This window comes from Anolis carolinensis, chromosome 4 (assembly GCF_035594765.1).
Source record: "Anolis carolinensis isolate JA03-04 chromosome 4, rAnoCar3.1.pri, whole genome shotgun sequence".
NCBI lineage: Eukaryota > Metazoa > Chordata > Lepidosauria > Squamata > Dactyloidae > Anolis > Anolis carolinensis.
Genome location: NC_085844.1, coordinates 98,363,378 through 98,388,268, shown reverse-complemented (window position 1 = coordinate 98,388,268; position 24,891 = coordinate 98,363,378). Strand labels below are relative to the sequence as shown.

The 24,891-nt window shown below is 40.2% G+C and overlaps 1 protein-coding gene across 10 annotated transcripts in view; it reads left to right on the top strand.

Annotated features, from left to right (window-relative positions):
• The window catches only part of ctnnd2 (catenin delta 2), a 932,891-nt gene that overhangs the window by 742,905 nt on the left and 165,095 nt on the right, over nucleotides 1–24,891 (top strand). For all 10 annotated transcript variants that reach the window (XM_062979377.1, XM_062979381.1, XM_062979376.1 and 7 more), the window contains one exon: nucleotides 181–313. In XM_062979377.1, coding sequence (XP_062835447.1) covers nucleotides 181–313 — 133 coding nt within the window. The remainder of the gene's footprint in view (nucleotides 1–180; nucleotides 314–24,891) is intronic.

Here is a 24,891-nt window from a genome sequence, read left to right as displayed (position 1 = left end):
GCGAAAGTGAAAATGAATCAAGCTCCTTTTTGCATTCATTTTTGGAGTAATTATAGTAAAATCCCCCCTGCCCTGTTTCTCATTGGTTTAGTCCATGAAATTTTTAAACCTCAACCACAGAGGACTTGCTATCATTATTAGGTTCAATGCTAAATTTTTCTCTTGTTTCTTTGCATACAGAGAGTTTGGATGGAGAGATCCAGAACTTCCAGAGGTTATCCAGATGTTACAGCATCAATTCCCTTCAGTACAATCCAATGCCGCTGCCTATTTACAGCATCTCTGCTTTGGAGACAATAAAATAAAATCTGAGGTAGGATAAACTGGTTTGTTGAACTAATCCTTCCTTCCCTATTCATCCCCTCTGCTCTCCTTTTGACTTACATGCCACAGGGTTTTTTAAAAAAAATTCTGAGATTGCTTCATCTTTAAGGTAAAGGTTTTTCCCTGACGTTAAGTCCAGTCATGTCTGACTCTGGGGGTTGGTGCTCATCTCCATTTCTAAGCCGAAGAGCCGCCGTTGTCCGTAGATACCTCCAAGGTCATGTGGCCGGCATGACTGCATGGAGCGCCGTTACATTTTTATTAAGAAGGAAATCAAAACAGTCCACTTTTCCTTCTTAACTGTGGCTTGGCTTTGCTTTGATTGACTTGGTTTTGGGAAACGCAAGGAAATTTTCTAGATCACATCAGAGTATATACTAAATTTCTGGTTGTGGACCTGCCTTAGACATTTTTATATTGCTTTGTATAAAGTTTTTAATTATACCTAGCTCATTTAGCTAGATAATAAAAGTAATCCCAGAAATATCAGATTAATCTTAGTCCAGTGTTCAAACTACAACATTATGCTGGTTCTACCCTACTGAGAGCAAAGGGTGTATCCAATCCTATATTTTCCCAAAATGTTTATTTACTTGCTTTGTGCAATTAGCAGTAAATTATTTCTCTAGAATATGGGTGGGTCTGGGGGTTGGAGAGATAAAAACAAAGTTACATTTTCTTCATAATTGGAAACAATGATTCAAAGTGTTGTGTGCAGTTGATACAACTCACAAAAACTCTTTTGCACTTTGAAAGGAAATTTTCAGTGATGATTTCTCAAGAAGTAAGATTTTGTTCATATTCTCCTCATCCTAAGAACAAAGCGGAGAACAGTAATTGAAAATACATTGCTCCTATTTCAGTGATGTTTTGCTACCATGTTAAATTCTCAAATGCCAATGTATTGAAAGGACATTTGGCAGAGATGACAATTGTGTCCTGTACAGGTGCCTCAAGCTGGTTACTTAGGTGTCAGAAACTGTTCCTAAATTCTCAAATTACATGTGTTTGTGTTTGCTTTTGTTAATTTCATACGGAAAGATTTAAGTGTTTCCTTTCCTATTCTGGTAAAGGGTGCACAAATTGGAGGATTGACTATATAAGTAGATCCAAATTACTTTTTCCCCTTTGCTTAAATTCTGTCAGTAGCGAAGTGTGTTAAAGCACTGAGCTGCTGAACTTGCAGACCGAAAGGTCCCAGGTTCAAATCCCGGGAGCGGCGGGAGCGGCCACTGTTAGCTCTAACTTCTGCCAACCGAGCAGTTCGAAAACATGCCAATGTGAGTAGATCAATAGGTACCGCTCTGGCGGGAAGGTAACGGCTTTCCAAATTAAATAATTTCCTTTGTAGGCAGGACTGCACTCTCATTTCTGGGACCTAGTCCCAGCTGTGTTTATTAATCCATCCATTTATATTTTCTTATGTGTAGACGGAGGAATAGAGCCAGAGTAAGATTCAAAAGCAGAGTGCATTGTGTGATCTCATTCACTGCCCTTTATAGACCTTTTCCAAGTCTGGAATTGACCCATGGCCAAAACTGAATCCATGCTAGTTTTAAAACAAACCTTCTGATTTATCACACTTCGTCCCAGTGGCGAACTGTGTTAAAGCACTGAGCTGCTGAACTTGCAGGCCAAAAGGTTGCAGGTTCAAATTCCGGGAGCGGAGCGAGCGCCTGCTGTTAGCTCCAGCTTCTGCCAACCTAGCAGTTCGAAAACATGCCAATGTGAGTAGATCAATAGGTACCGCTGCAGCGGGAAGGTAATGGCGCTCCATGCAGTAATGCCGGCCACATGACCTTTGAGGTGTCTATGGACAACGGCGGCTCATCGGCTTAGAAATGGAGATGAGCACCAACCCACAGAGTCAGACATGACTGGACTTAACGTCAGGGGAAACCTTTACCTTTACCTTTCTGATTTACTCTGACTCTATTTCAGACAATCCATACTTTCATGCCACTTTGGATATTGAGTTAATATAATGTATCATTTCTTGTCACATTTGTATCCTGCCCTACCTTTTCACTAAAACACTTAGGATGTATCTACACAGGAGACTTAGTGAAGTTTGACACTACTTTAACTGTCATGACTCAATGCTATGAAACCTTAGAAGTTGTAGTTTTATAAAGCCATTAGCCTTTTTTCCAAAATAGTGCTGGTGCCTCACCAAACAACTCCCATTATTTCATAGCATTGGGCCATGGCAGTTAAAGAGGTGTCAAACTGCATTAACACTACAGTGTAGATGCCTCCTCATAAAAGGATATGTTTCAAACCAGCTTTATGAGGTAGGTTAAATTTAGAGTAGCGTAAAAGATCTTTGCCTACCTGACTTCTGTAGTAAGAATCCAACATTTGTTGTTATCACCATAATATATACAGTACATAACCACTCTTTCAAAGAGCTAGTGTGATGTAATGGTTTGAGTAGGACTCTGAAAAATCAAGGTTCAAATCGCTGCTCACCATGTATACCTGCTAGATAGCCTTGTGCAAATTACATTCTCTCAACCTTAGAGAAATGCAATGGCAAACCTCCTTCAAATAAATATGGCCAAGAAAACCCTATGCTAGGGTTACCATAAGTCACAATCAACACGAAGACATTTAACAATGGCAATTACTCTTTCACTATATTAATTAAGCACCAATGTAATTAATTCACTCACATTTAACCAGTTGCTCAGAAGCATGCCATTAATTGTGAGCAATCACTCTGGTTAAACACAAAAGCCACTCTAGTTACTAGTCTGCTGAATGAAATGCTTTATTGGTCTAAAATTGGCCCAAAAGTCAGGCTAAAATTTGTGCCAGCCCACCCAGCTGAGTTTGATATTATTTCCATTTATTTATTTATTTTCTTTTGATGGAACTAATAGAACCTAAAAATAAACATAATACTGTTTTTGGATAATTAAGCCATCAGACGATGATGGGGAGACTGAAGGCTAGGCTGTTATTAGGGACCTTGGAACAAAAAGTACTGTCGTTAAAAATACATCTGGAAGGAGAGTCTTACCAGTGAAAGTCCTCATTAAGCAAAAGATTATCTTTAATGCCTGTCAAGTTTAAGAGGGGAAAATATCACACACCTGGAATGAATACAGTATGAAGAAAATGATGTTAAGCATCCATTATTTAGAATTCTGGAATTTAAAATACTCCAAAATTGAAAATTGTTCACATGGGTGGTTGAAACAGTGACACCTTGGCATTCTGATGGTTCTCTGCACACAATTTGTGTTTCATGCACAACATTATTAAAAATGTATGAAATTACCTTCAGGTTATGTGTATAAGGTATATATGAAACATAAATGAATGTGATGTTTAGACTTGGGTTCCCTCTCCCAAGATACCTCATTATGTACATATATGCAAATGTAGGTATTCCAAAAATGAAGGTTTCTCCTCTCCACCTTCCTAGTATGTTCCTGCTGAGTTCTCACAATACATTACAGAACTGGTGAGTTGTAGTCAACTTCTCCAAGGTCTGGATATAAATTAAATCTGCTTCAGATTCCTGCAGTAAATCTTCTCTTCCCATCACTTACTTGGTATATTGTGCAGAAATTAGTTTAAGAAAAAGTGGGTTTTGCATTATATGATAAGCCTATATGCAGTGTTTTGTGATGAAAACTACACCAAGGAGAGGATTTTCAGCTGAGGTCGGCAGTCTTATCAGAAAGTGTGGTGTAATGATGTTAAGGAGGACTTACTTAAATTAAGAAGGTTAAAATCGAGGAAGAAAATTTCCTCTGCCACAATAGGAATGATGGTATGATGTGGTGGACTAAACATTTTCAAAAATTTGACAGCTACACTTCTCAAAGTGTTTTTTGTTAAACAGAGAGTTCATTCTTCTGAAGCAATTGCCCGTCATTTTAAAGACAGTTGACTTCTTTGTTTGAGTTCAGCCTATAGAGGAATTGACTTGTGCTATTTCTCATGCCAACATCATTTTGTTCTGATGGGAAAATGGCAGCCTGCCATCAGTGGCAATGATACAACAGGTCACAAAGGGTTCTGGCATCAGTGACTCCTGCCTGTATGCTGGGAAATTAATTTCACCCATGAAAGCTACAGTGGCAGCAGAATGGATAAGGATGTGAAATAAGGGAGCAGTGACTAGTGAACTATCTCATTTCTTTGTTTGCCTTCCATCCTAAGGAGACTCTTCTCTAAACGGGAGTCTAACTTTCAATCACTTCACGTATCTTTGCCTATGATTTCACCCTAGAAATAACTAAAGTGGATGTATGGAAGGAAACTGGTAGCATTTTCCTCTACTTCTTTATTCTCTGAAATATGACTTCTAATGGTTTACTGTAGCAAGCCAGGACAACTTGTGACCCATCAAGCCAGTGCTGCACATCCACAGTACACAATCTTCCAGGGACTTGTCAGTTACTATTTCTTTATAGTCATGGGCATGCTTCAAACAACCACGAACAAAGAAGTGGGTTGTGTTCACCTTGGACAATTGTCCACTTGATCCCTTTCAAAATCTTTTTATTACTGTGTTGATTGAACTTCAGTTGTGTTTTTAGATACCCTTCTGGGGATGTGTATACATCAGCATTTGCCTTCCATGGGATGAGAGGAATGTACATTTATATTTCAGCACATGTTTCTATAAAATTTCCAATCCCTACAATGGATTCCATATGAAACAGAAGGTTCTCTAGACTCATATATACAGCAAGATGTCTGAAGTTCTTTCTCCTGGCATCACATGTTAGTAACAAAGGAGAGTGGAGAATTCTGTTTTCACAAGAAGTGTAAAGGCACCAACATACAGAGGAACCTCTACTTAGGAGCATTTTGAGTTAAGATTTGTCACTCAGTCCAGGTTTTGCTTTGACATAAGAGCAGCATTTTGAGTTAAGAGCTAGTGTCAAAGAGAGCACTAGCGCAGGAGAAGGGCTTTAGGGGTTTAAGGGAGCAGCCTCCATGCCTCATGGCTCATGCTCTTGTCCACTTTGGGAGATTGCTGTCCACTTTGCTCTTGCCTGCTTTGTGGAACTTTTGGTTAGTTGATTTTGTGTGGTTTTTATTCCTGGTCTGTTTGGGTTCATGGAAAGAGAGTGAGAGAGGGAGGGTGGATGGAATGAGTACAGTATGAAGAAAATGATGCTTCTGCCTCTTCATTTGTGCTTTGTCCTTCCTTGCCACAACTTTGTGTTTCTGCCATTTTAAAATTGATGTTTCTTTTTTGTTGTTCCATGTGTATGTATGTATGCGTTTATACATCATTTGTTATTTGTAAAGTACATTTTCTTACTTAAAAACATGTAACATAAAATTGGGGGGAGGGGGGTTTTGGGGGGCCAGAATGGAGTAACAGCATTTCAGTTCATTATGATGAGAAAATTTGCTTAGAGATAAGAGTGTTTTGAGTTAAGAGCACAGTCATAGAACAAATTAAAATCTTAAACCCAGGTATCACTGTAGTTGTTTCTCACTGCTTCTTGTTACATTCAACAATACCTTTGAATGGAAGAGCTGGAGGAGACATCCAAGGTTATCTAGACCAAAAGACATAATCCAAGACCTTATAAGAAGTCCATATTATGAAGGGTGCTTTCTAGTTCCCAAGTTTCCCAGAGGACTAGGGCTTGCTAAGTGCACATTGACTACCACTAACTTTCTCTACATTGCCGAGTCCTTTACAGTTCCCATTGAGATGCTTCTGCCATTAAAGAGTGGATGACTCTTGCTGACCATACAACCGAAAAGAGTGTTTCTATATTGTCACCATCTGCTGGTCACTATATATTTGTTTTCAGACTAAGGGTTTTTTTCCTTCACCAAGTGAAACTATCAGCTAAATGCTATGTTACCATTGCAAAATTAAACAATCCCATTACCAGATTTGCTGGTTCTGCAGGGCTTTTATTCTTTAGTACTCTATCTTACATTCCTCCAAAATGACTATGCTAAAAACTTAGTCCATAGAGCATGCTTACTGTTAATTATAATCATTTTCCTAGCAGATGTTTTTATTTCCTCTTCATTGAAAATAGAGTTTTAATATCTGGAGTCTTGCTTTTGGTTTGCAAATTGTCCCTTAAGACTTACATGTTCCCTTTTCTGCTCTAAAATTGTTTGAATGTGTGTGTGGGGGGGGTTTTTGGGGGGGGGATAAACTATGCCAACCATTGAACCGCTAATGCACCTTCTTTACATCTTATCTGAAGTTGTCTTTACATAATGCCTGCTGTAAATCTAATATTTCCCAGCCATGAGTATCCCATGATCTCACAATTGAGTAGATCAGCTATTCAGGGAATATCTACATGGGCCACATACCCTGATTTGGGTAAAAGGTCACTCCTGCTGTTACGAGTCAGACACCAGTCAATATAAACAACTCAGTTTATTGCAAAAACAACACAAAGGAGCCTAAGAAACAATCAAAAGGAGGCTCAAAACACTTTCTCTTCAGTGTGAGGTAACAATGTCCAAAAAGAACTCAAAAGACCCAGACTTGGGATATAATCTGGATTATCCTGGGAAATAATCCAGATTAAAACACGTTCAGTCCGCATCGTTAGGGAGAAGTCACAAGCGTCGAGTTCCAGTCCAAGTCATCAGGAAGAAGTCACAGTCACCAAATTCCAGTCCAGGTCATCAGGAAGAAGTCACAGTCACCAAATTCCAGTCCAGGTCGTCAGGAAGAAGTCACAGTCACCGAATTCCAGTCCAAGGTAAACACAAAGTGACGGAGGCAAGCCGGCAGCTAAAGCATAAAACCAACACAGGACAATCCAGCACAAACCCACACAATGCCAGCTCCTGTTGTCACCAAAAACTCAGGTTAACACTTACATCCCAAAGCAGTCTTCCAAACACGTCTTCTGAAACAGAGATCCCAAAACACTTTGCCAATTGCAAAGTTACATTAGCAACAAACTTACTTTTATCTACAAGTCCTCCTCTGAACTTGAGCCAGCCAACTCCCCATGCACAGCTGGTTGCTGCAAATCCTCATCAGAGCTGGAGTCACCCAACACCCCACCTCCAGCTGCAGCCCTTCTACGATCTCTCCAGCGAGACCACCTTCTATCCAAACCCATAACTCCCCAGGATCCATCTGTATCTTCTCCGTGCCATCCCTCAAATGTACCACTGCTTGTGGGCTCCTCAAGAATCTCCCGGATCTCCTGAACCTTAGTCCAATCCATCACCTCACTCCCAGAGTCTGACATCCCATCCTCCTGACTCCCAGTCCCACAATCCCCTTCAAAACCCTCAAAGGTATCATCATCAGAGTTTTCCGGGTTGTAGAAGATTTTTGGCTCCATAAGTATTTCCCGAATTCTCTTCCTTTGTTGCTCCTCATCAGAGTCTTGCTCACGAGCCATTTTCCTGCCTTTTCTAATACAACTAGTAGTATCTCTACTTGAAGACTCCATCACAACACCTGCACATCCACATGATGCTTTCCCACCCCTATTGTAGAGTAGCGTGGGTTAACGTAGTTTTGCATTAGGACAATACTTTGAAACTTCCCCCAAACTCCAGAGGAAACCTGCAGTTTGAGGGTGCGTATGAACAGTTGGGCCTTCAAGTTGCTTGTTGACTTATGGTAACCCCATGAGTTTTATAAAGTTTTAAAATACAGGATAAAGCCATGGTGCAATGTATATGCTATATGTGTTTTACACTTAGTTTGTTGTCCCTGTTCATCTCTAGTTTCAATATTCAAACTAGGTCTTAATTTCCAAGTCATAGCATATTTCTGATAAGCTACTTGTTGCTAAAAGTTTCAAAATAATGGAAAGGTTTGGGATAGCAGGTCTGACAAGGTATTTATATATTTATTTATTTATTTCTCACATTTATATCCCGCCCTTCTCACCCGAAGGGACTCAGGGCGGCTTACAACAGTGGCAACAATTAGATGCCCATACAAACCAATATAAAACACTTAGATCCACATTACATATGGCTCCACAGGATATTGGGAAAATAATCTGGATGGCCTGGACTAGGGGAAAAAGAGATGAATTCTGACCTTGAAAAAGAAGAAACAGAAATGCTCTAGTTTCAGTGATGAACAGCATAGTATATAATGCTAAATTTAGAGATTCTGTTCATTTATAAGCAGGTTTGTCATTGCTGTGCTTTCACCTTGTGGTAAAGGATGTTAAATATTTAATTGTCATTTTTATGGTTTTGTAAATGACTTCCAGCTCATCATCCTACCAGGGTTCTTTGAAGCCCAGTACTGCCCAGGGAGGACGATATGCCGATAGCCATAGCTGGGAGGAGAGAAACACCAATGGATGGATTTAAACTGAAGCTTGAGTTCATTGGCTAACAGGCCCAGCTAGAAGGGTGGCCATCATGGGTCCCGACTCTGTATTTATTATTTTTATTTATCAAAACATGCAGATGACACCACACACAAATGTGACATAGTAGTTTGAGTCAAACCTATGACTAGGTTTGAATCCTTGTTCTGCCTTGGAAACCCATGCAGTGACCTTGAGCAAGTCACTCTCTCACTCAGCCTCAGAGGAAGATACAAGAAAACACTTCTGAATAAATCTTGCCAAGAAAACTCCATTTACCTTAAGGTTGTCATCTGCTGGAAATTAATTGAAGGCTCACAAAAACTATATCCACCAAAATATTCCTGTTTAAATGCACCCCACAATAAGACCAAAAATTCTGACCCTCCTCTGTTAAACTTTCATACACTACAACAGACTCACTCCAACTGTCAAGTGTCAACCCACTCTTTTCTTCCTTTCTTTCTCTACCTCTCTGTCTAACATATTATACAAAGCCAATTGTTGTTCACCTCCAACATTATTTCCCCTCGCGGAACACTGTTATTAATATATTTACATATGTATGTATTTTATTCATTTATAGCCTACTTTTTTCACAATAACACTAACACAATTTTTGTTCTTGGGTTATAAATGTCATTTCCTAATTGGTTCTCTCGTAAAAACATGAGAAAAGTTTATTAAACTGCCAAAACATTGTTTTGATGGGACATCCTTCACTACATTTTGCTTTAGTTTTTCAATTAATATCTCATAGAGCGTCAACCAATTCAACATAGTTTATGGCAACCATTTCTGGAGTATAACAACTACTTTGAAAGTAAGTACCACACAATTAAACAGGAAATGACACTTTCAAACCAGGAACAGATTTTTTTTTCCAAATTTTGCTACATAGTGTAATTCATTAATTGGCCATCTTGGGTCCCTTTTTAGAGAGAAAAAGCAGGATATAAATAAATATGATTAAAGGTCAAATCATCAAAAGGCTATAAATAGCACAACGTACTATTAAAATCCTATCTTAGTTTTTTAAAAGCTTGTCAACAAAAAATATGTCAACTTACTAATGGGGAAAATGCAAGGATGGGGCAATTCTGATCAGTCTAGAGGGACATTTCAAGAAGAGTGGAGATGCCATCTAGGAAGCTCTTGTTATGGGTTTGTTGAAAAACAAACTGCATGCAAGTCCTGTCCAGACTTATCCAGCCCTTTTGTGCATCCATAATGAGCAAAAGAAACAAGCCAGGAAAATTGAAAAATCAAAATTTACTCTTAAGTAAGCAGAGTCAAGGAGAAAATTAAACAAGCAGCTTCAAAAACACAAAACCTCCAGCTTCAAAATAACTCTCTTTGTTGTTATCACCATAACAACAAAACTCACATAAAGTTTTTTGTATTGAATTCATGCATCTTCTTTGAATATTTCTTCAATGGTGCAAGGAGACAAGCATAGTAGGCTCTCAGCCAGGATTCAGTAAGTTCCAGAAAGCATTACAAACATCCCCCAAGTTATACCCCATTCAGGGAATGGTTCAAGCTTGTTATCCTTGATTGCTCCAATTACTCAACTATGAGTTGTAATTAACCAGGTGTTTTTTCCCTTAACACACACATACACAAGTAGTGATCCCACAGAAACTTAGTCAAATACATGCATATACAGCAATAGCTCTCTCCCTTCTTCCCACCAAATAGACTTGAGAAGATGGACAGACGCAGGATCCCTTCTGATGTTTTCAAGTTGCTTGGACCCAAGCCATATAGGGCTTTTTTAGGTCATCACCAGCACTTTGAATTGTGCCCAGAAAAAAAACTGTCGGCCAGTTGAGCTCTTAATTAATAACTAGCCAGCTCAGTTAATAATCTGGCAGCAGCCCTTTGGACCAATTGAAGTTTTCAAACACTTTCCAAAGGCAGCCCTACACAGAGTGCATTTCAATGATCCCAATGAGATAAAACTAAGCAATCCGTTACTGTAGCCAGATTGTGCATGTTTAATAACGCTCACATTGGATGTTGAATCACTAAGCAAATATTGTACATATCAACAATCAGAAATCAGCAAAACATTACAGAAACCAAGCGTTTGGATTTTCTATCATTAGATATTTTTGTTCTTTTAACAGCCACTACAGATGCAAAAAAGGGGAGGGGAAAGGTTGCAGGATAGTTTGTTGCTGTGGTGTAATGAATGATTAATAATGCAATTCAATACATCCTCATTTGTAAATCATCCCCATAGAATTTGGGCTGTGTTTGCACCTGGAAAAAAAATCTTATTTGCCCTGTATTTTCTGGATCCTCATGGACTCTGTGCTTGCCCTGCTAATGCCACACACAGTAATCACATCATGGTGATGTCATCTTAAGTTTTTTTTTTTAACCTCAATGTTAACTTACTTGTAAAAAAGGTCTCCCATCCACACTATTGGTGACCACACAGCAGTCAGTGGTCACTTTACTTCCCCCCATTGTCATGCCTTTGAATATATGTATTTCTGCCTGAGCCATCTGTAAGTTACCATATTATGCAGAACTGTGCTAATACTGACATACAGTGTACTGATCTACACTTACTGATCCACATACACTTTCTCGTCTATCTATCTCAGTGGTGGACTTCAAATTGACCAAGCCCACATCCTGGCAGAAATAATTATGGGATCCTGCTGGCCCTGTGTAGCCAGCGTTCCCATGGAACCCATTTCCAAATAACCAGCCAAAGATTCAGGCTGTAAGCTGTACTTAAACGTAGCATGTGATTTGAAGTAATTATTTATTCTCTTAATATCTCCTTCTCAACTGCAATTTTAACAAAGTAGATGTGTTAACAGAAACTTTGGTACTAGAGGAAAGACCGGAAAGATAGGTTCCAACATCACAAAAACATGCCTAACATGTTTTAGTGAAGTTTTTTATTCAAAACTTACATTATGAGCATGTGAAATTCAATAGCCAGGCCAGATAAGCCTTGCATAATTAAACAAAAACCTAGATCTTCTAGAGACCACTTGAAAGCGTCTTCCAAAATGCATCTCAGAATTATTCTTTTTCTTACAAAAAAGACTTGTGCAATTTTAAATGATGTTTTATAATTGATGTTTTAATTATCCGTTTTAATTGTAATTGTTTTATAACTGTTTTTGGCATCTAATCATTGCCAGTTGTGAAGCCTCCCTGAGTCCCCATCCCCACCCCCGGCAGGTGAGAAAGACGGGATACAAATGTATGAAATAAATAAATAAATACAACAGCCTCCATTTTTATCATTTCCATTCTGGTGGCAAGACTTCTAGATCTATGCATTTTCAACATCCCAGGTTTGCTACTGAATCAAGCTTATCAACTTTACCTTTTTCTTTCTGTTTTGCTATTCATACATTCTCAGTACAGGATTTGGAAGCAGCTGTTTACATTCCCTGCTATATGTAAACACACACAGGTAAAGCAGAATCATCTAGAGCAGAATCTCATTCTTTCCCAGGTCAAGCTTTATTGCCTTGTTTACTGCAGACATGCCTCATCATCCTACTAATGCCAATACTGTTAACAAAACACACACACAAAAACTTTCAGTTAGAGCTATGTTAATCGAGGTATGCCTCTGTGTTCATTTTGCACTGCCTCATCCTTCTGATGAGGCAAACATCTGCATTTCTCCTAAGATCACTGTTCAGCCATAGTATTTCCCAACATGACTTACAATACAGGGATAATAATATACACTTATTGTTTGTAATGAAAACTGAGAATGCATCGCAAGCACTTCTAACACTCTAGAAGTAAGAAAAAACTGCTGATTATCCTTCAAGGATATACAGCTCCGGTTTCCTGTGTTTCCTCGTCTTCTCTGCATTTGACTTCGTGCATTTTCTTCAATGGGAAACATGAGATGAGGAAGCATGAGATAAGAAAGAACAAATCATTGTGTTTTCTTACCTTAGCCCTACAGAGCAGCTTTTAGATATAGATGTCACCAGACAATTTGGTCTGCTGAAGCTTCTGTCTTAGACTATCCAGGTAAATGTCTGTGCAGACCTGCCAGATCCCATATGTTTGTAGTCAGTTTACTTCTAAAATAATGTGACATAGATTATGTGCTATGATTACATTCCTAAAATACATTAACTTGTATCTTGAGTTCTAAACATATATAAGAACCAATATTGCAATTCTTAATGATTTTAAAATAAATTGGACCTTCAGTCCAATGTGACTAGTGATGGGATTTTACCATATGTTTTTACAACACTTTTCCAGTTTCTACAGAAAGTTTTATTTTGTCCATGTTAAATGTGCACTTTATTAACAACATTTTCTAGGCTGTTCTGCAATTCAGAATACGTTTTCCATTTCTCTAGAATTATTACCTGTATTTATAAAACTGGAGAACATTAATCTGCATCATTTGTTAATATTCTTTCAAGACAAAGCCAATGTTTGTGAAATTCATCTTGAAAAAAGACACCTTGAAGCATACCATTTAGCAATGCTTGCAAGAAGCTGGAGTGTAATTTCTCATTCATCTCAAGGAATTAGTTCGTGCCACACAATTATGTGACATTTGGTTCCTTAGATGATGATAAAGTGCATACTTCATTTCATGTTCGACCTTTACATTTTTCAACATTGAGAATTAATAAATGTCATCTTGTGCACTGTAGTGTAGACTAAATCTAAACATTGTGTCTCTCAAGAGAAGGAATATTTTATGCTCTATACACTTTGTCAGTTTTTCATCATTGTTTTATCAATTAAGAATTTAAAAAATCATTACATTTCTCACAGTTTAAATTACAGCTAGATCATTTTGAGTGACAATTGTGACTAAGAGTTATGTTTTGTTTAAACCTTGAAAATTCCTAGCGGATTTACACAGTGGCATCAAAGTTACAAAAGTATAACCTGGGTAAGAAAGATTATAACCTGGCGATAAGCCAATATGTAAAGATGATGAGGATTGCTGTTTGATTTCATACAGCTATGTCAGGCTCACTTCAAAGGACCAGTCTGAACGCAGATCAAAGATAGCTGCTCTCAAATCCAATCTTTATTGAAGAATACATGACTTTGGAAAAGTCGAGAATGACCTAATGTTTACATACAATCATTTTTATCACCTCTGATGCCACGTAACACCACACGCAAATATCATCATCAAACCCCACCCCTTGTATCACATTTCTACTATTCCCACACACTATACCAATTATAATTGTTTATACTTTCAACCCCGAGTTCCCAGGCTCATTCTATCTTCTTCTGCCAGGTGCTTCTAGGATTATTTATGTTATGACTCCAAGTCCAGGGCTTGGAAATTCAGCCCTGGGACTTGGTTCCATGACATGGCGCCCTCTTTTTCTTCGTCCTCCTCTTCGGTTCTTCTTTCATCACAATCCTGAAATAAATCAAACAATAACTCTATGTGTCCATTTTGTCCAAAGTACCCATATACTTTTTCAGTAAGCTGCGATGGAATACTGGGTGTATTTTCCCTAAACTTTTTGGCAATGCCAACTGGAAAGTCACTTCGTTGATAACACCCTGTATTCTGAATGGTCCAATATATTTGGGGACCAATTTTCTCGAAGGTAGCCCCAATTTGATGTTTTGGGTACTTAACCACACTAAATCTCCTTTCTCCAATTTATCGCCTTCCACCCTTTTTCTGTCTGCGAATGTTTTATACTTTTTGTGTGCTTCCTTTAAGGATGCAGTCACTTGACTCCAGCATTCTAGCATTTGAGCTTTCCATTTCCCTGCCCCTGTTTCTTCATTCTCTGTCCATTTTGGCAACTGGGGCAGAGGCTGTATTTCATACCCGTAAACTACTTCAAAGGGAGTTTTATTTGTTGCTGAATGTATAGTCGAATTAAAAGCTAGTTCTGCAAAAGCCAGCCACTTAGACCAGTCATTTTGTCTCATGTTAGAGTACATTCGAAGGAACTGCCCAAGTGTCTGTTGAGTACGTTCTACCGCCCCGTTTGTCATGGGGTGAAAAGCAGAACTTAGACTCCTTTCTGCTCCTAGCATTTCCAAGAATTTTTCCCAAAATTTTGCTGTAAATTGAACCCCTCTGTCACTGACCACTCTACTGGGACATCCATGAAGTTTGTAAATATGGTTTATGTATAATTCAGCTAATTTCTCTGCCGATGGTAATTTCGTCAGTGCTATAAAGTGGGCCTGTTTAGAAAACAGGTCTAATACTGTCCAAATATAACGATGTCCTTTGCTAACCGGCAGTTCCCCCACAAAGTCCATAGCTACACATTCCCAAGGCCTGGTAGGTTCCGCTACTGTTTGTAATAATCCCATTGGCTTCCCTCCTCTCGATTTATTTCTGGCACAATCATCACATTGAACAACATGATTCTTTATGTCCTTCCTCATTCCTGGCCACCAACAATGTTTTGCTATTGCCTTTGTTGTTTTTGTAATTCCTGTATGACCAGCGCTCTGGTTATTGTGAAAACGATGCAAAATCTTAATCCTTAATATTGCTGGGATATACAGTTTCTTGTTCACAAACCAAAATCCCCCCTTCTGCTCCCCCTTTTCTGCGTTGGATGCGATCCACTGATCTCCTTCGTATGACTGTTTCAGTTCTTTTCCCCAACTATTTTCCCCATCGAATTCAATAATAGCAGTGTTCTCTCTTTGGGTTTGCACTCTTGTCCTGACAGCTAAGCCCCATTGTTTATCAGAGAATATTGTTCCCTCTTTTGCTGTGGTTATGCCTTCGTGTTGAGGCATCCGTGAAAGAGCATCTGCCAAGACATTCTGTTTCCCTTGGAAAAACTTTAATTGGAAATCGAACCTGCTGAAGTATTGTGCCCATCTAATTTGTTTGGGGGACAATTTTCGAGGAGATTTTAAATACTGGAGGTTCTTATGGTCAGATCAAATTTCAAATGGGATTCCGCTCCCTTCGAGGAAGTGTCGCCAGCATTCTAAGGCTTTTAATATGGCTAATGCCTCTTTTTCCCATATGGGCCAACATTTTTCAGTTTCACTGAACTTCCGGGATAAATATCCACAAGGTTTTAAGTTCCCATTTTGATCCTTTTGTAATAGTACTGCTCCGTATGCACAGTCTGAAGCATCGCAATGGATTATGAAAGGGCTCCGGATATCGGGGTGTTTTAGGACGGGTTCTTCTGTGAAGCATCCTTTTAGGGTTTCAAATGCCTTTTGGCATTCTGGCGTCCAACTCAGTTTGGCGCCAGGAGCTTTCACTTTTGCTGTCTCCCCTTTCCCTTTTGTTTTTAAAAGTTCAGTAAGGGGTGCAGTTATTTGTGCAAAGCCTTTTATGAACGATCTATAAAAATTTGCAAACCCCAGAAATGATTGCAATTGCCTCCTTGTTTGGGGTACTCCCCATTCTTTTACGTCTGATACTTTAGACGGGTCCATAGCTAACCCTTCTGGAGATATCCGATACCCCAGAAAGTCAATTTGAGTTTTATTAAATTCACATTTGGACAGTTTTGCATACAGCTTTGCTTCCCTTAGTCTCTGTAAAACTTCCCGGACCAATTCCACGTGCTTTTCTTTATCTTCGCTCACGATCAAGATATCATCAAGGAATATGAATACCCCTCGGTACAACAATGGGTGCAGTATTTCATTTATAAGCTGCATAAAGCAACTGCCGCCATTTTTTAATCCAAACGGCAAAATTTTATATTCAAAATGGCCGAATGCGCAGGAAAATGCAGTTTTCCAAGTATCCTCAGGTTTGATTCTTAATTTATGATATGCTTCAATTAAATCAAGTTTAGTAAATATGCTCCCTTTCTTCAATACGACTTAAATGTCAGGCTCACTTCAAAGGACCAGTCTGAACGCAGATCAAAGATAGCTGCTCTCAAATCCAATCTTTATTGAAGAATACATGACTTTGGAAAAGTCGAGAATGACCTAATGTTTACATACAATCATTTTTATCACCTCTGATGCCACGTAACACCACACGCAAATATCATCATCAAACCCCACCCCTTGTATCACATTTCTACTATTCCCACACACTATACCAATTATAATTGTTTATACTTTCAACCCCGAGTTCCCAGGCTCATTCTATCTTCTTCTGCCAGGTGCTTCTAGGATTATTTATGTTATGACTCCAAGTCCAGGGCTTGGAAATTCAGCCCTGGGACTTGGTTCCATGACACAGCTATATGTAGATACACTTGATGATAATTTGTTTTATTTTGTTTATCCTTTCCTTCATTTATTCCCTTCATGGTTGAAGCAAGTTCACTAGTCAGACATTCATTGGATGCTCATAATTTGTGTTTCAAAATCTCTAAAACAAACATACTTTAATGTGAGTATGCTCCTGAAATATGAAGGTCTTTATGTATGTTACACTAATGATTTTATTTCCTCAGGCATTGCTCATCCCCATTACAGAGACACTGAGATCTAAATAATTGACCAAGGTGATTTCACTGGGCATCTAAACAACTGAGGTAGAGATTAAAGAAATAGCTGTGTTAGTTTGGAATATTAGTATGCAAAAGGTTCTTGTAGCAACTTTGAGAATGTGAGAACAAAATTGGTAGCAGAAGTTTTGTAGATGTTTGGTATGTCTACACAGGGCAGATTAATCTAGGGCATTTGTGCCCTGGAGCTATCCCAGATCTAGCATTATACCTGCTGAATCTGGGGCCATATGTCCTGCTTTTCTTGCCCATCCTCTTTACCTCATGTCGCAGCTTCCACTCCTCACCAAGCAACAGCTCTGGAAAAGCCTGACCATCACCTGTCACATCTGATTTCATAATGGGGCACTTGTGAAATTAACAAGGATGGGTAGAGTGGTCCCCTCCTTGTTGATCACGTGGCTAGTTGCCTGGGTTTTGACCTCAGCAGATGTGACAGGTGACAGCCAGGCTCTCCCAGAATTGCTGCCTAGTGAGGAGTGCAGGGGCCACAGAAGGACCACCCATCCCCTTCCTTGCACTGATCAGCACAGGGAAAGAGTGATGCAGTGGGTTCATGTGGAAATGGATCGAGCTGAAATGGAGCTGACCCAGCTATCCACATAGCCTCAAACGATACTTCTGAGTTTATTACAACCTTTAGAGTATCCCCCAACTTTTACTGTGGAGCACATTTGAGCTAAGGGATAAAAATGCTTTCTGGAAGTCATAATGTATTGTGAATACTGCTAGTGCCAGCTTCAAGACAACATTGTTGAGGTAATGAGATCCTAAATCTACTACTTCAGATGTTTACAAAATCTTATTCTAACAACTGCATTCTCTCAATCTCCAAAGTGCTACAAGATTCCTCTGCATATCACCTCACTCAGCTTTAAGCCATACACATTAAAAGCTATTTTAAAAAGAGAGCTGTCAGACTGAGAAATAATAATCAAACAAATAATTGTTCATAATTGCTGTTCTACACAAGTTCAATATAAGCAATACAATGGCACATAGTACATACATACAGTATCATATGATTTATAAACCATAAATTGGATTTTTATAAAATTACTAGTTTGGGGACCCGGCGGTGACCTGGTTATTTCAAAAAGGCATTATTTGTCTTTGAATGTTATGTATTCTCAGTTTGGAGTAGGTGAACTACAATTCCCAGAATTGTAGGTCAATCCTCCTTAAACCCTACCAGTATTCAAAGTTGGTTAGGGTCTGGGTACCAAGTGTGGTCCAGATCTGTCGTTGCCTGGTTATCGCCTATCTGCAGTTCTCTTTGGATGGGGGTGAACTACTAAAACTCCCAGATTCCTGGGGCAATTGTCCCAAAACATCTGTCAGTATCCACAGTAGGCTATGTTGAGTCTGTGTACTAAGTGTGGTGCAGATCCATCGTTGGCTGGGTTCAGTGGTCTTTGGATACAGGTGAATTACAACTCCCAAAATCAAGGCCCATTCCCACAAATCCCTGCAGTATGTTTAGTTGGTCATGAGGCTTCTCTGTGTGAAGTTTGGTCCTGGTCCATTGTCGGTGGGGGTCACTGTTTCTCTGGATGCAGGTGAACTATAACTCCCTTTCCCCCCAAACTTGTCCCATATGTTCTATTGGTTATGGGGGCTCTGTGTGGTCCTGGTCCATCATCAGTGGGGTTTGATTGCAGGTGAATTATAAATCCCAGTACCTACTACTCCCAAATGTCCAGGCCAATTCCCCTCCAAACCCACCAGTATTCAAATCTGGGCATATCAGGTATGCATGGCAAGTTTGGTCCAGACTCATCATTGTTTGGGTTCTGGGTAAACTACAACTCCTCTAAATTTACCAGTAGGAGTCACAGTGCTCTGACTTGATGCAGGATGAACGACAACTTCTACCATGTGGAGTCAATCCCCAAACTCCTCCAGTAAATGTAGTTGCTGCTCAGTTCAGCTCTGTTTGTGATGCAGACATATTTGAAAGGGAAGGGCAGTAGGCGGGATCATGCAAATTTCACACCAATGGAGAACCCTGGGATGGCTGCCGGTGGTGAAGGAAAATACAAAATCTAGGATGAAATGGTCCCCATATGAAAGCATTCCTTGGGCGGTGGGCTGTAGTGTTTGGGAAGGCATTGGCAGGGTTTGGGCTACATGTTCATGGCGCTCGCTGTAACCGCAATGTCAGTGGAAGGGAATGACTTGGTGGCTCCTTAGCACTGGGAACTATAGCCTGTGTGTGGAGGCCGGAGGCTGTCTGTGTGAGCAGACACCCATGCCACATGCTTATAGGTTTTCACTTTTATTATGGACTAGCTTGGGGACCCGGCGGTGAGAAAGGCATTGTTTGCCTGTGTTCCAAATGTAGTCTAGATTCAATGTCAGTGCTCAGAGGAAGTGAGTTAAGATACTGCAAGTCCTATCGTCCATGGTCCATCTTCAAAACCGCACCAGGGTGTAGAGTGGGTCATGTGGGCTCTTTATGCCAAGTTTGGTCTTGATCAGACATTGGTGGGAGGTCATAGTGACCTCGAGAAGTGAGTGAAGATACTACAAGTCCCATAATCCATGGTCAAAACTCTTCCAAACAGCACCAGGATGTACAGTGGGTCATGAGGACTCTGTCTGCCAAGTTTGGTCTTGCTTCATTGGTGGGAGTTGCAGTGGTCTTAGGAAGTGAGTGAAGGTACTGCAAGTCCCATCATCGATTGTCCATCCTCCTCCAAACCAGAATAGGGTGTAAAGTGGGTGATCGGGGCTGTGTGTGCCAAGTTTGGTCTTGATCCGTCATTAGTTAGAGTAACAGTGGTCAGATGGAGACAAAATGTTTGAAAGTACTGCAGATCCCATAATCCTTGGTCCATCCTCCCCAAAGTACTGCAGCATGCAGTGTGTGTCATTTGGGATATATGTGCCAAGTTTGGTCCAATTCTGTCATTAGGGTCAATTGCAGGGTCAGGAAATGAGTGAAGGTACTGCAAATCCCATAATCCATGGCCCATCCTTGTCCAAACAGCAAGAGGCTGTAAAGGAGGTCATAGGGGTCTGCCAAGTTTGGTCCAGTTCCATCACTGGTGGGCCTCGCAGTAGTCTGTGGGAGCTGAAGCGATAGAAAATACTGCAAATCCCATCATCCGTGGTCACTCCTCCCCTAAATGGCACCAGGACATAAATGGGGTTACAGGGGTTCTGTGCCAAGTTTGGGACAGGTCCCTCATTCCTGGTGGTCACAGTGGCCTGTGAAAGTGGCGGCCAATCAGAAAGCTTCCACATCCACACAGACCCGGCGGTGGCTGGGTTATTAGAAGAAGGAACTGTTTGTTTTGGGATGATAGGAAATATCACTTAAGTTTGGTCCAGATCCGAAATCAGCTGGGTTCAGTGCTGTCACAGTGGTCTGTGGGAGCCAAAGTGATTGAAAGTACTTCAAATTCCATCATCCATGATCCCTCCTCTCCCAAACAGCACCAGGACGTAAAGTGTGTCATAGGGGTTATATGTGCCAAGTTTGGGCCAGGTCCGTTGTTCCTGGCGGTTGCAGTGGCCAGCAAAAGTGGCAGCCAATCAGAAAGTTGCCACATACCCAGATACCCACATACATACAAACATTGCCTTTGTATTATATACTAGCTTGGGGACCCGGTGGTGCCCGAGATATTAGTAGAGGGCATTGAGTTGTTTTGGGATGTGAGGAAATATCACTTACATTTGGTCTAGATCTGTTGTTGGCTGGGTCCAGTGCTGTTTGGATAAGTGTGAACTACAGCTCCCAGAGCCAAAGGTCAATCACCCCAAAACCCTGCCTGTATGCTCAGTTGGGCATGATGAGGCAGTGTGCCAAGTTTGGTCCAGATCCGAAGTCGGCTGGGTTCAGTGCTGTCTATATAAGGGTGAACTACAACTCCCAGAACCAAAGGGCAAACACCCCAAAATCCTGCCTGTATGCTCAGTTGGACATGATGAGGCAGTGTGGCAAGGTTGGTCCAGATCCGAAGTCGGCTGGGTTCAGTGCTGTCTATATAAGGGTGTATTACAACTCCCAGAGCCAAAGGGTAATCACCCCAAAACCCTGCCTGTATGCTCAGTTGGACATGATGAGGCAGTGTGCCAAGTTTGGTCCAGATCCTAAGTCGGCTGGGTTCAGTGCTGACTATATAAGGGTGAACTACAACTCCCAGAGACAAAGGACAATCACCCCAAAACCCTGCCTGTATGCACAGTTGGGCATGATGAGGCAGTGTTCCAAGTTTGGTCCATATCTGAAGTCGGCTGCGTTCAGGGCTGTCTGGATAAGAATGAACTACAACTCCCAGAGGTACAGTCACCCCGAAACCCTGTCTGTATGCACAGTTGGGCATGATGAGGCAGTGTTCCAAGTTTGGTCCAGATCCGAAGTTGGCTGTCTGTATAAGGGTGAACTACAACTCCCAGAGCAAGAAGTGAGTGAAGCTACTTGGTTCATCCTCCCCCAATCTGCCCCAGGATGGAAAGGGGTTCATGGTGGTTCTGTGTGCCAAGTTTGGTCAAGTTCCGTCACTGGCGGGCATCGAAGTGGCTTGTGGGAATCGTAGCGATTGAAAGTACTACAAATCCCATCACCCAGGGTCCATCGTCCCGCAAACGGCACCAGGATGTAAAGCTCTGTGTGCCAAGTGTGATGCTCATTCATTTCAGGTGAACTATAAATCCCAGTACCTACTACTCCTCAACTTCCAGTCCAGTTCCCCTCCAAACCCACCAGTAGTCAAATCTGGGCATATCAGGTGTGCATGGGAAGTTTGGCTGAGAGCCATCATTATTTGAGTTCAGGTGAACTACAACTCCTCTATATTCCCCAGTAGGAGTGACAGTGCTCTGACTTGATGCAGGATGAACTACAACTTCCACCATGTGGAGTCAATCCCTAAACTCCTCCAGTAAGTTTAGTTGCAGCTCAGTTCTGCTCTGTTTGTTATGCAGAGAGATTGGAAAGGGAAGGGCAGTAGGTGGAGCCATGCAAATTCCACAGCAATTGAGAACCCTGGGATGCCTGCCTGTGATGGAAGAAAAAGCAAAATCTAGGATGAAATGGTCCCCAAATGGAAGCATTCCTTGGGTGGTGGGTCGTAGTGTTTGGGGAGGACATTGGCAGGGTTTGGGCTGCATGTTCATGGAGCTCGCTGTAACCGCAATGTCAGTGCAAATGGGTGACTTGCTGGATTCTGAGCCCTGGGAACTGTAGCCCGTTTGTGGAGGCCGGAGGCTGTCTGTGTGAGCGGACACCTGTGCCACATACACCCATACGGGTTTTCACTTTTATTATGAATTTAGTTTAGATTAGTTTAGATTTAGATTTAGATTTAGATTAGATAGATATAGATAGATATAGATATAGAATATATATAGAATATAGATATAGATATAGCTGTATACATATTTTTAAAAGGTTGGTGTGGCTACCTGAATGAACACATTCTTAATTATAGTTTTGTAAAACTTTTCAAAATAGCACCTAAGGTTTCCAATCATTACTCAGATTTCCTAAACAAATTAAACATCTTCATCTAGCGCAGCAATTTGCATACCATTCCACTTTACTTTCAGCTTAAATTGATCCAGCACTTTTTGTAACCTGAAACAAATTAGTGTGCTAATGAGGCTAAATTAAGCTGTGATGTTGCAGATAAATGGGTTTTCAATAAATCTTGCCCACATTTTCACATTACACTACATGCCACTTTTTCTAGCTACTCATTTGAAAATGTGCCATTGGTATATATTTTCTTTAATAGTGTTGTAGTGTTTTGTTTTGTTGGATTTTTTTCATTTCCCTGCACTTCACTTTATTTCTTAATTAGTCGCTCTCCACCAGAGTGCTCCGAGCGACTTAAAATTTAAAATATCATTTTGCCATGTAGCCAAACTATGAGGCCCTCAGGTAAAGCCCAAGTGTACTGCCAAATACAATGCTCCATTCCTTATGTAAAGCTACAGTGACTGGTCCAGTTGGAAAGTATAGGGAGAAGAAGGAACTGTCTCGCTTTTTTTTTTCCCTAGGCATTTGTATAGTCAAATGTACACTTTTTCAACCCCCAAGACTACTTCCTCACCTATAAGAGAAGAAGATACGTGTGTTTCTTTCAATTTCTGAGGGAGGGGGTCAGTTCAGGGAGCAGCTATGAAAGAAAGGGCTTTATAGCTTATCCTCTCCCTTACTACTCAACAACTATGTTGTGTTTTTTACAAAATGAATGGAAAGCATGAACTATTAGTGATATGATGCATTTGGTACACAGTAGAAGTGTAACACATTTAAAGGGAACAAGGTTGAGAAAAGTAGATTAAGGGGCATACGGCAAATGGAGTGAAATCATGTGAGATTTTGTTTGCTTCAAATGAATGGGCACCCAGAAATCTCCTCCCCTCCACACAACTTTCTTGTTTCCTCATTTAACACCAACAGTTGGATCCGCTAGGGAGAGAACATATCATTATGTTGCTTTCAGCCTCCATACAGGTTGCAGAGCAAGGCAGCATTGGGAAGGATGAGCAAGAACATCACATGTTAATCATTTATTTGCATAGTTCCACCCAAAAAAAAAAAAAGAAATCTAAATTAATCAAATTAGTCCGTGAAGGTCTCATACCTATATTTACAGTTAAAATGTGTTATATTTATTCAGTGTAGATTTTTATATGTTGTAATTGTCTTATTATGAGCAGAGTTGCAGAATTCAAAACATAGACAATACTACAGTATTTGCTATTAGTAGTTAAGGAAATATTTTCTGATTTTGCAAACACAAAGCCACTTATTTTATGTCCTTTTCATAAATGTAAGTACAGTAGAGTCTCACTTATCCAACGTTCTGGATTATCCAACACATTTTTCAATGTTTTCAATACATCATGATATTTTGGTGCTAAATTAGTAAATACAGTAATTACTATATAGAATTACTGTGTATTGAACTACTTTTCCTGTCAAATTTGTTGTATAACATGATGTTTTGGTGCTTAATTTGTAAAATCATAACCTAATTTGATATTTAATAGGCTTTTCCTTAATCCCTCCTTATTATCCAACATATTCGCTTATCCAACGTTCTGCCGGCCCATTTATGTTGGATAAGTGAGACTCTACTGTACATGATAATGAAAGATCTTTCAAACACTGTGATAAGCTTTCAATACTTTATCCAATCAGTCAGCAAACAGAGAGAATAAGGGGAATATAAACAAATGTTTCAATAATTTTCCAGAAGATTAGCACATTATTTTCTTTTGCAAACTGAAGAATGACCAAACACTAATCTTTTATTCACATTTAACAAATTAGACATGCAAGTCCACATACGGTCTTTCAGTGATACTGCTGTGGGAAGAACATTCTTCGTGCATTTTTGTTTTTTATGTGAATATGTTAGGACAATTCCTTACAACAGGGTTGTTGTATGTCTTTCGGGCTGTGTGGCCATGTTCCAGAAGCATTCTCTCCTGACGTTTCGCCCACATCTATGGCAGGCATCCTCACAACCTCTGAGGATGCCTGCCATAGATGTGGGCGAAACGTCAGGAGAGAATGCTTCTGGAACATGGCCACACAGCCCGAAAGACATACAACAACCCTGTGATCCCGGCCATGAAAGCCTTCGACAACACAATTCCTTACAACACTTCCAAGGAAGTATATAGCATGAAATAAGAAAACAGTTCAAGCTATTTGCAGACTGTAAGTACCTAAATCTACTTCATTCAACTTCGCTTAGCAATGGCAGCATACATACAAAAACATACAACAACCCTGTGATCCCGGAAAACATACAACAATCCTGTGATCCCGGCCA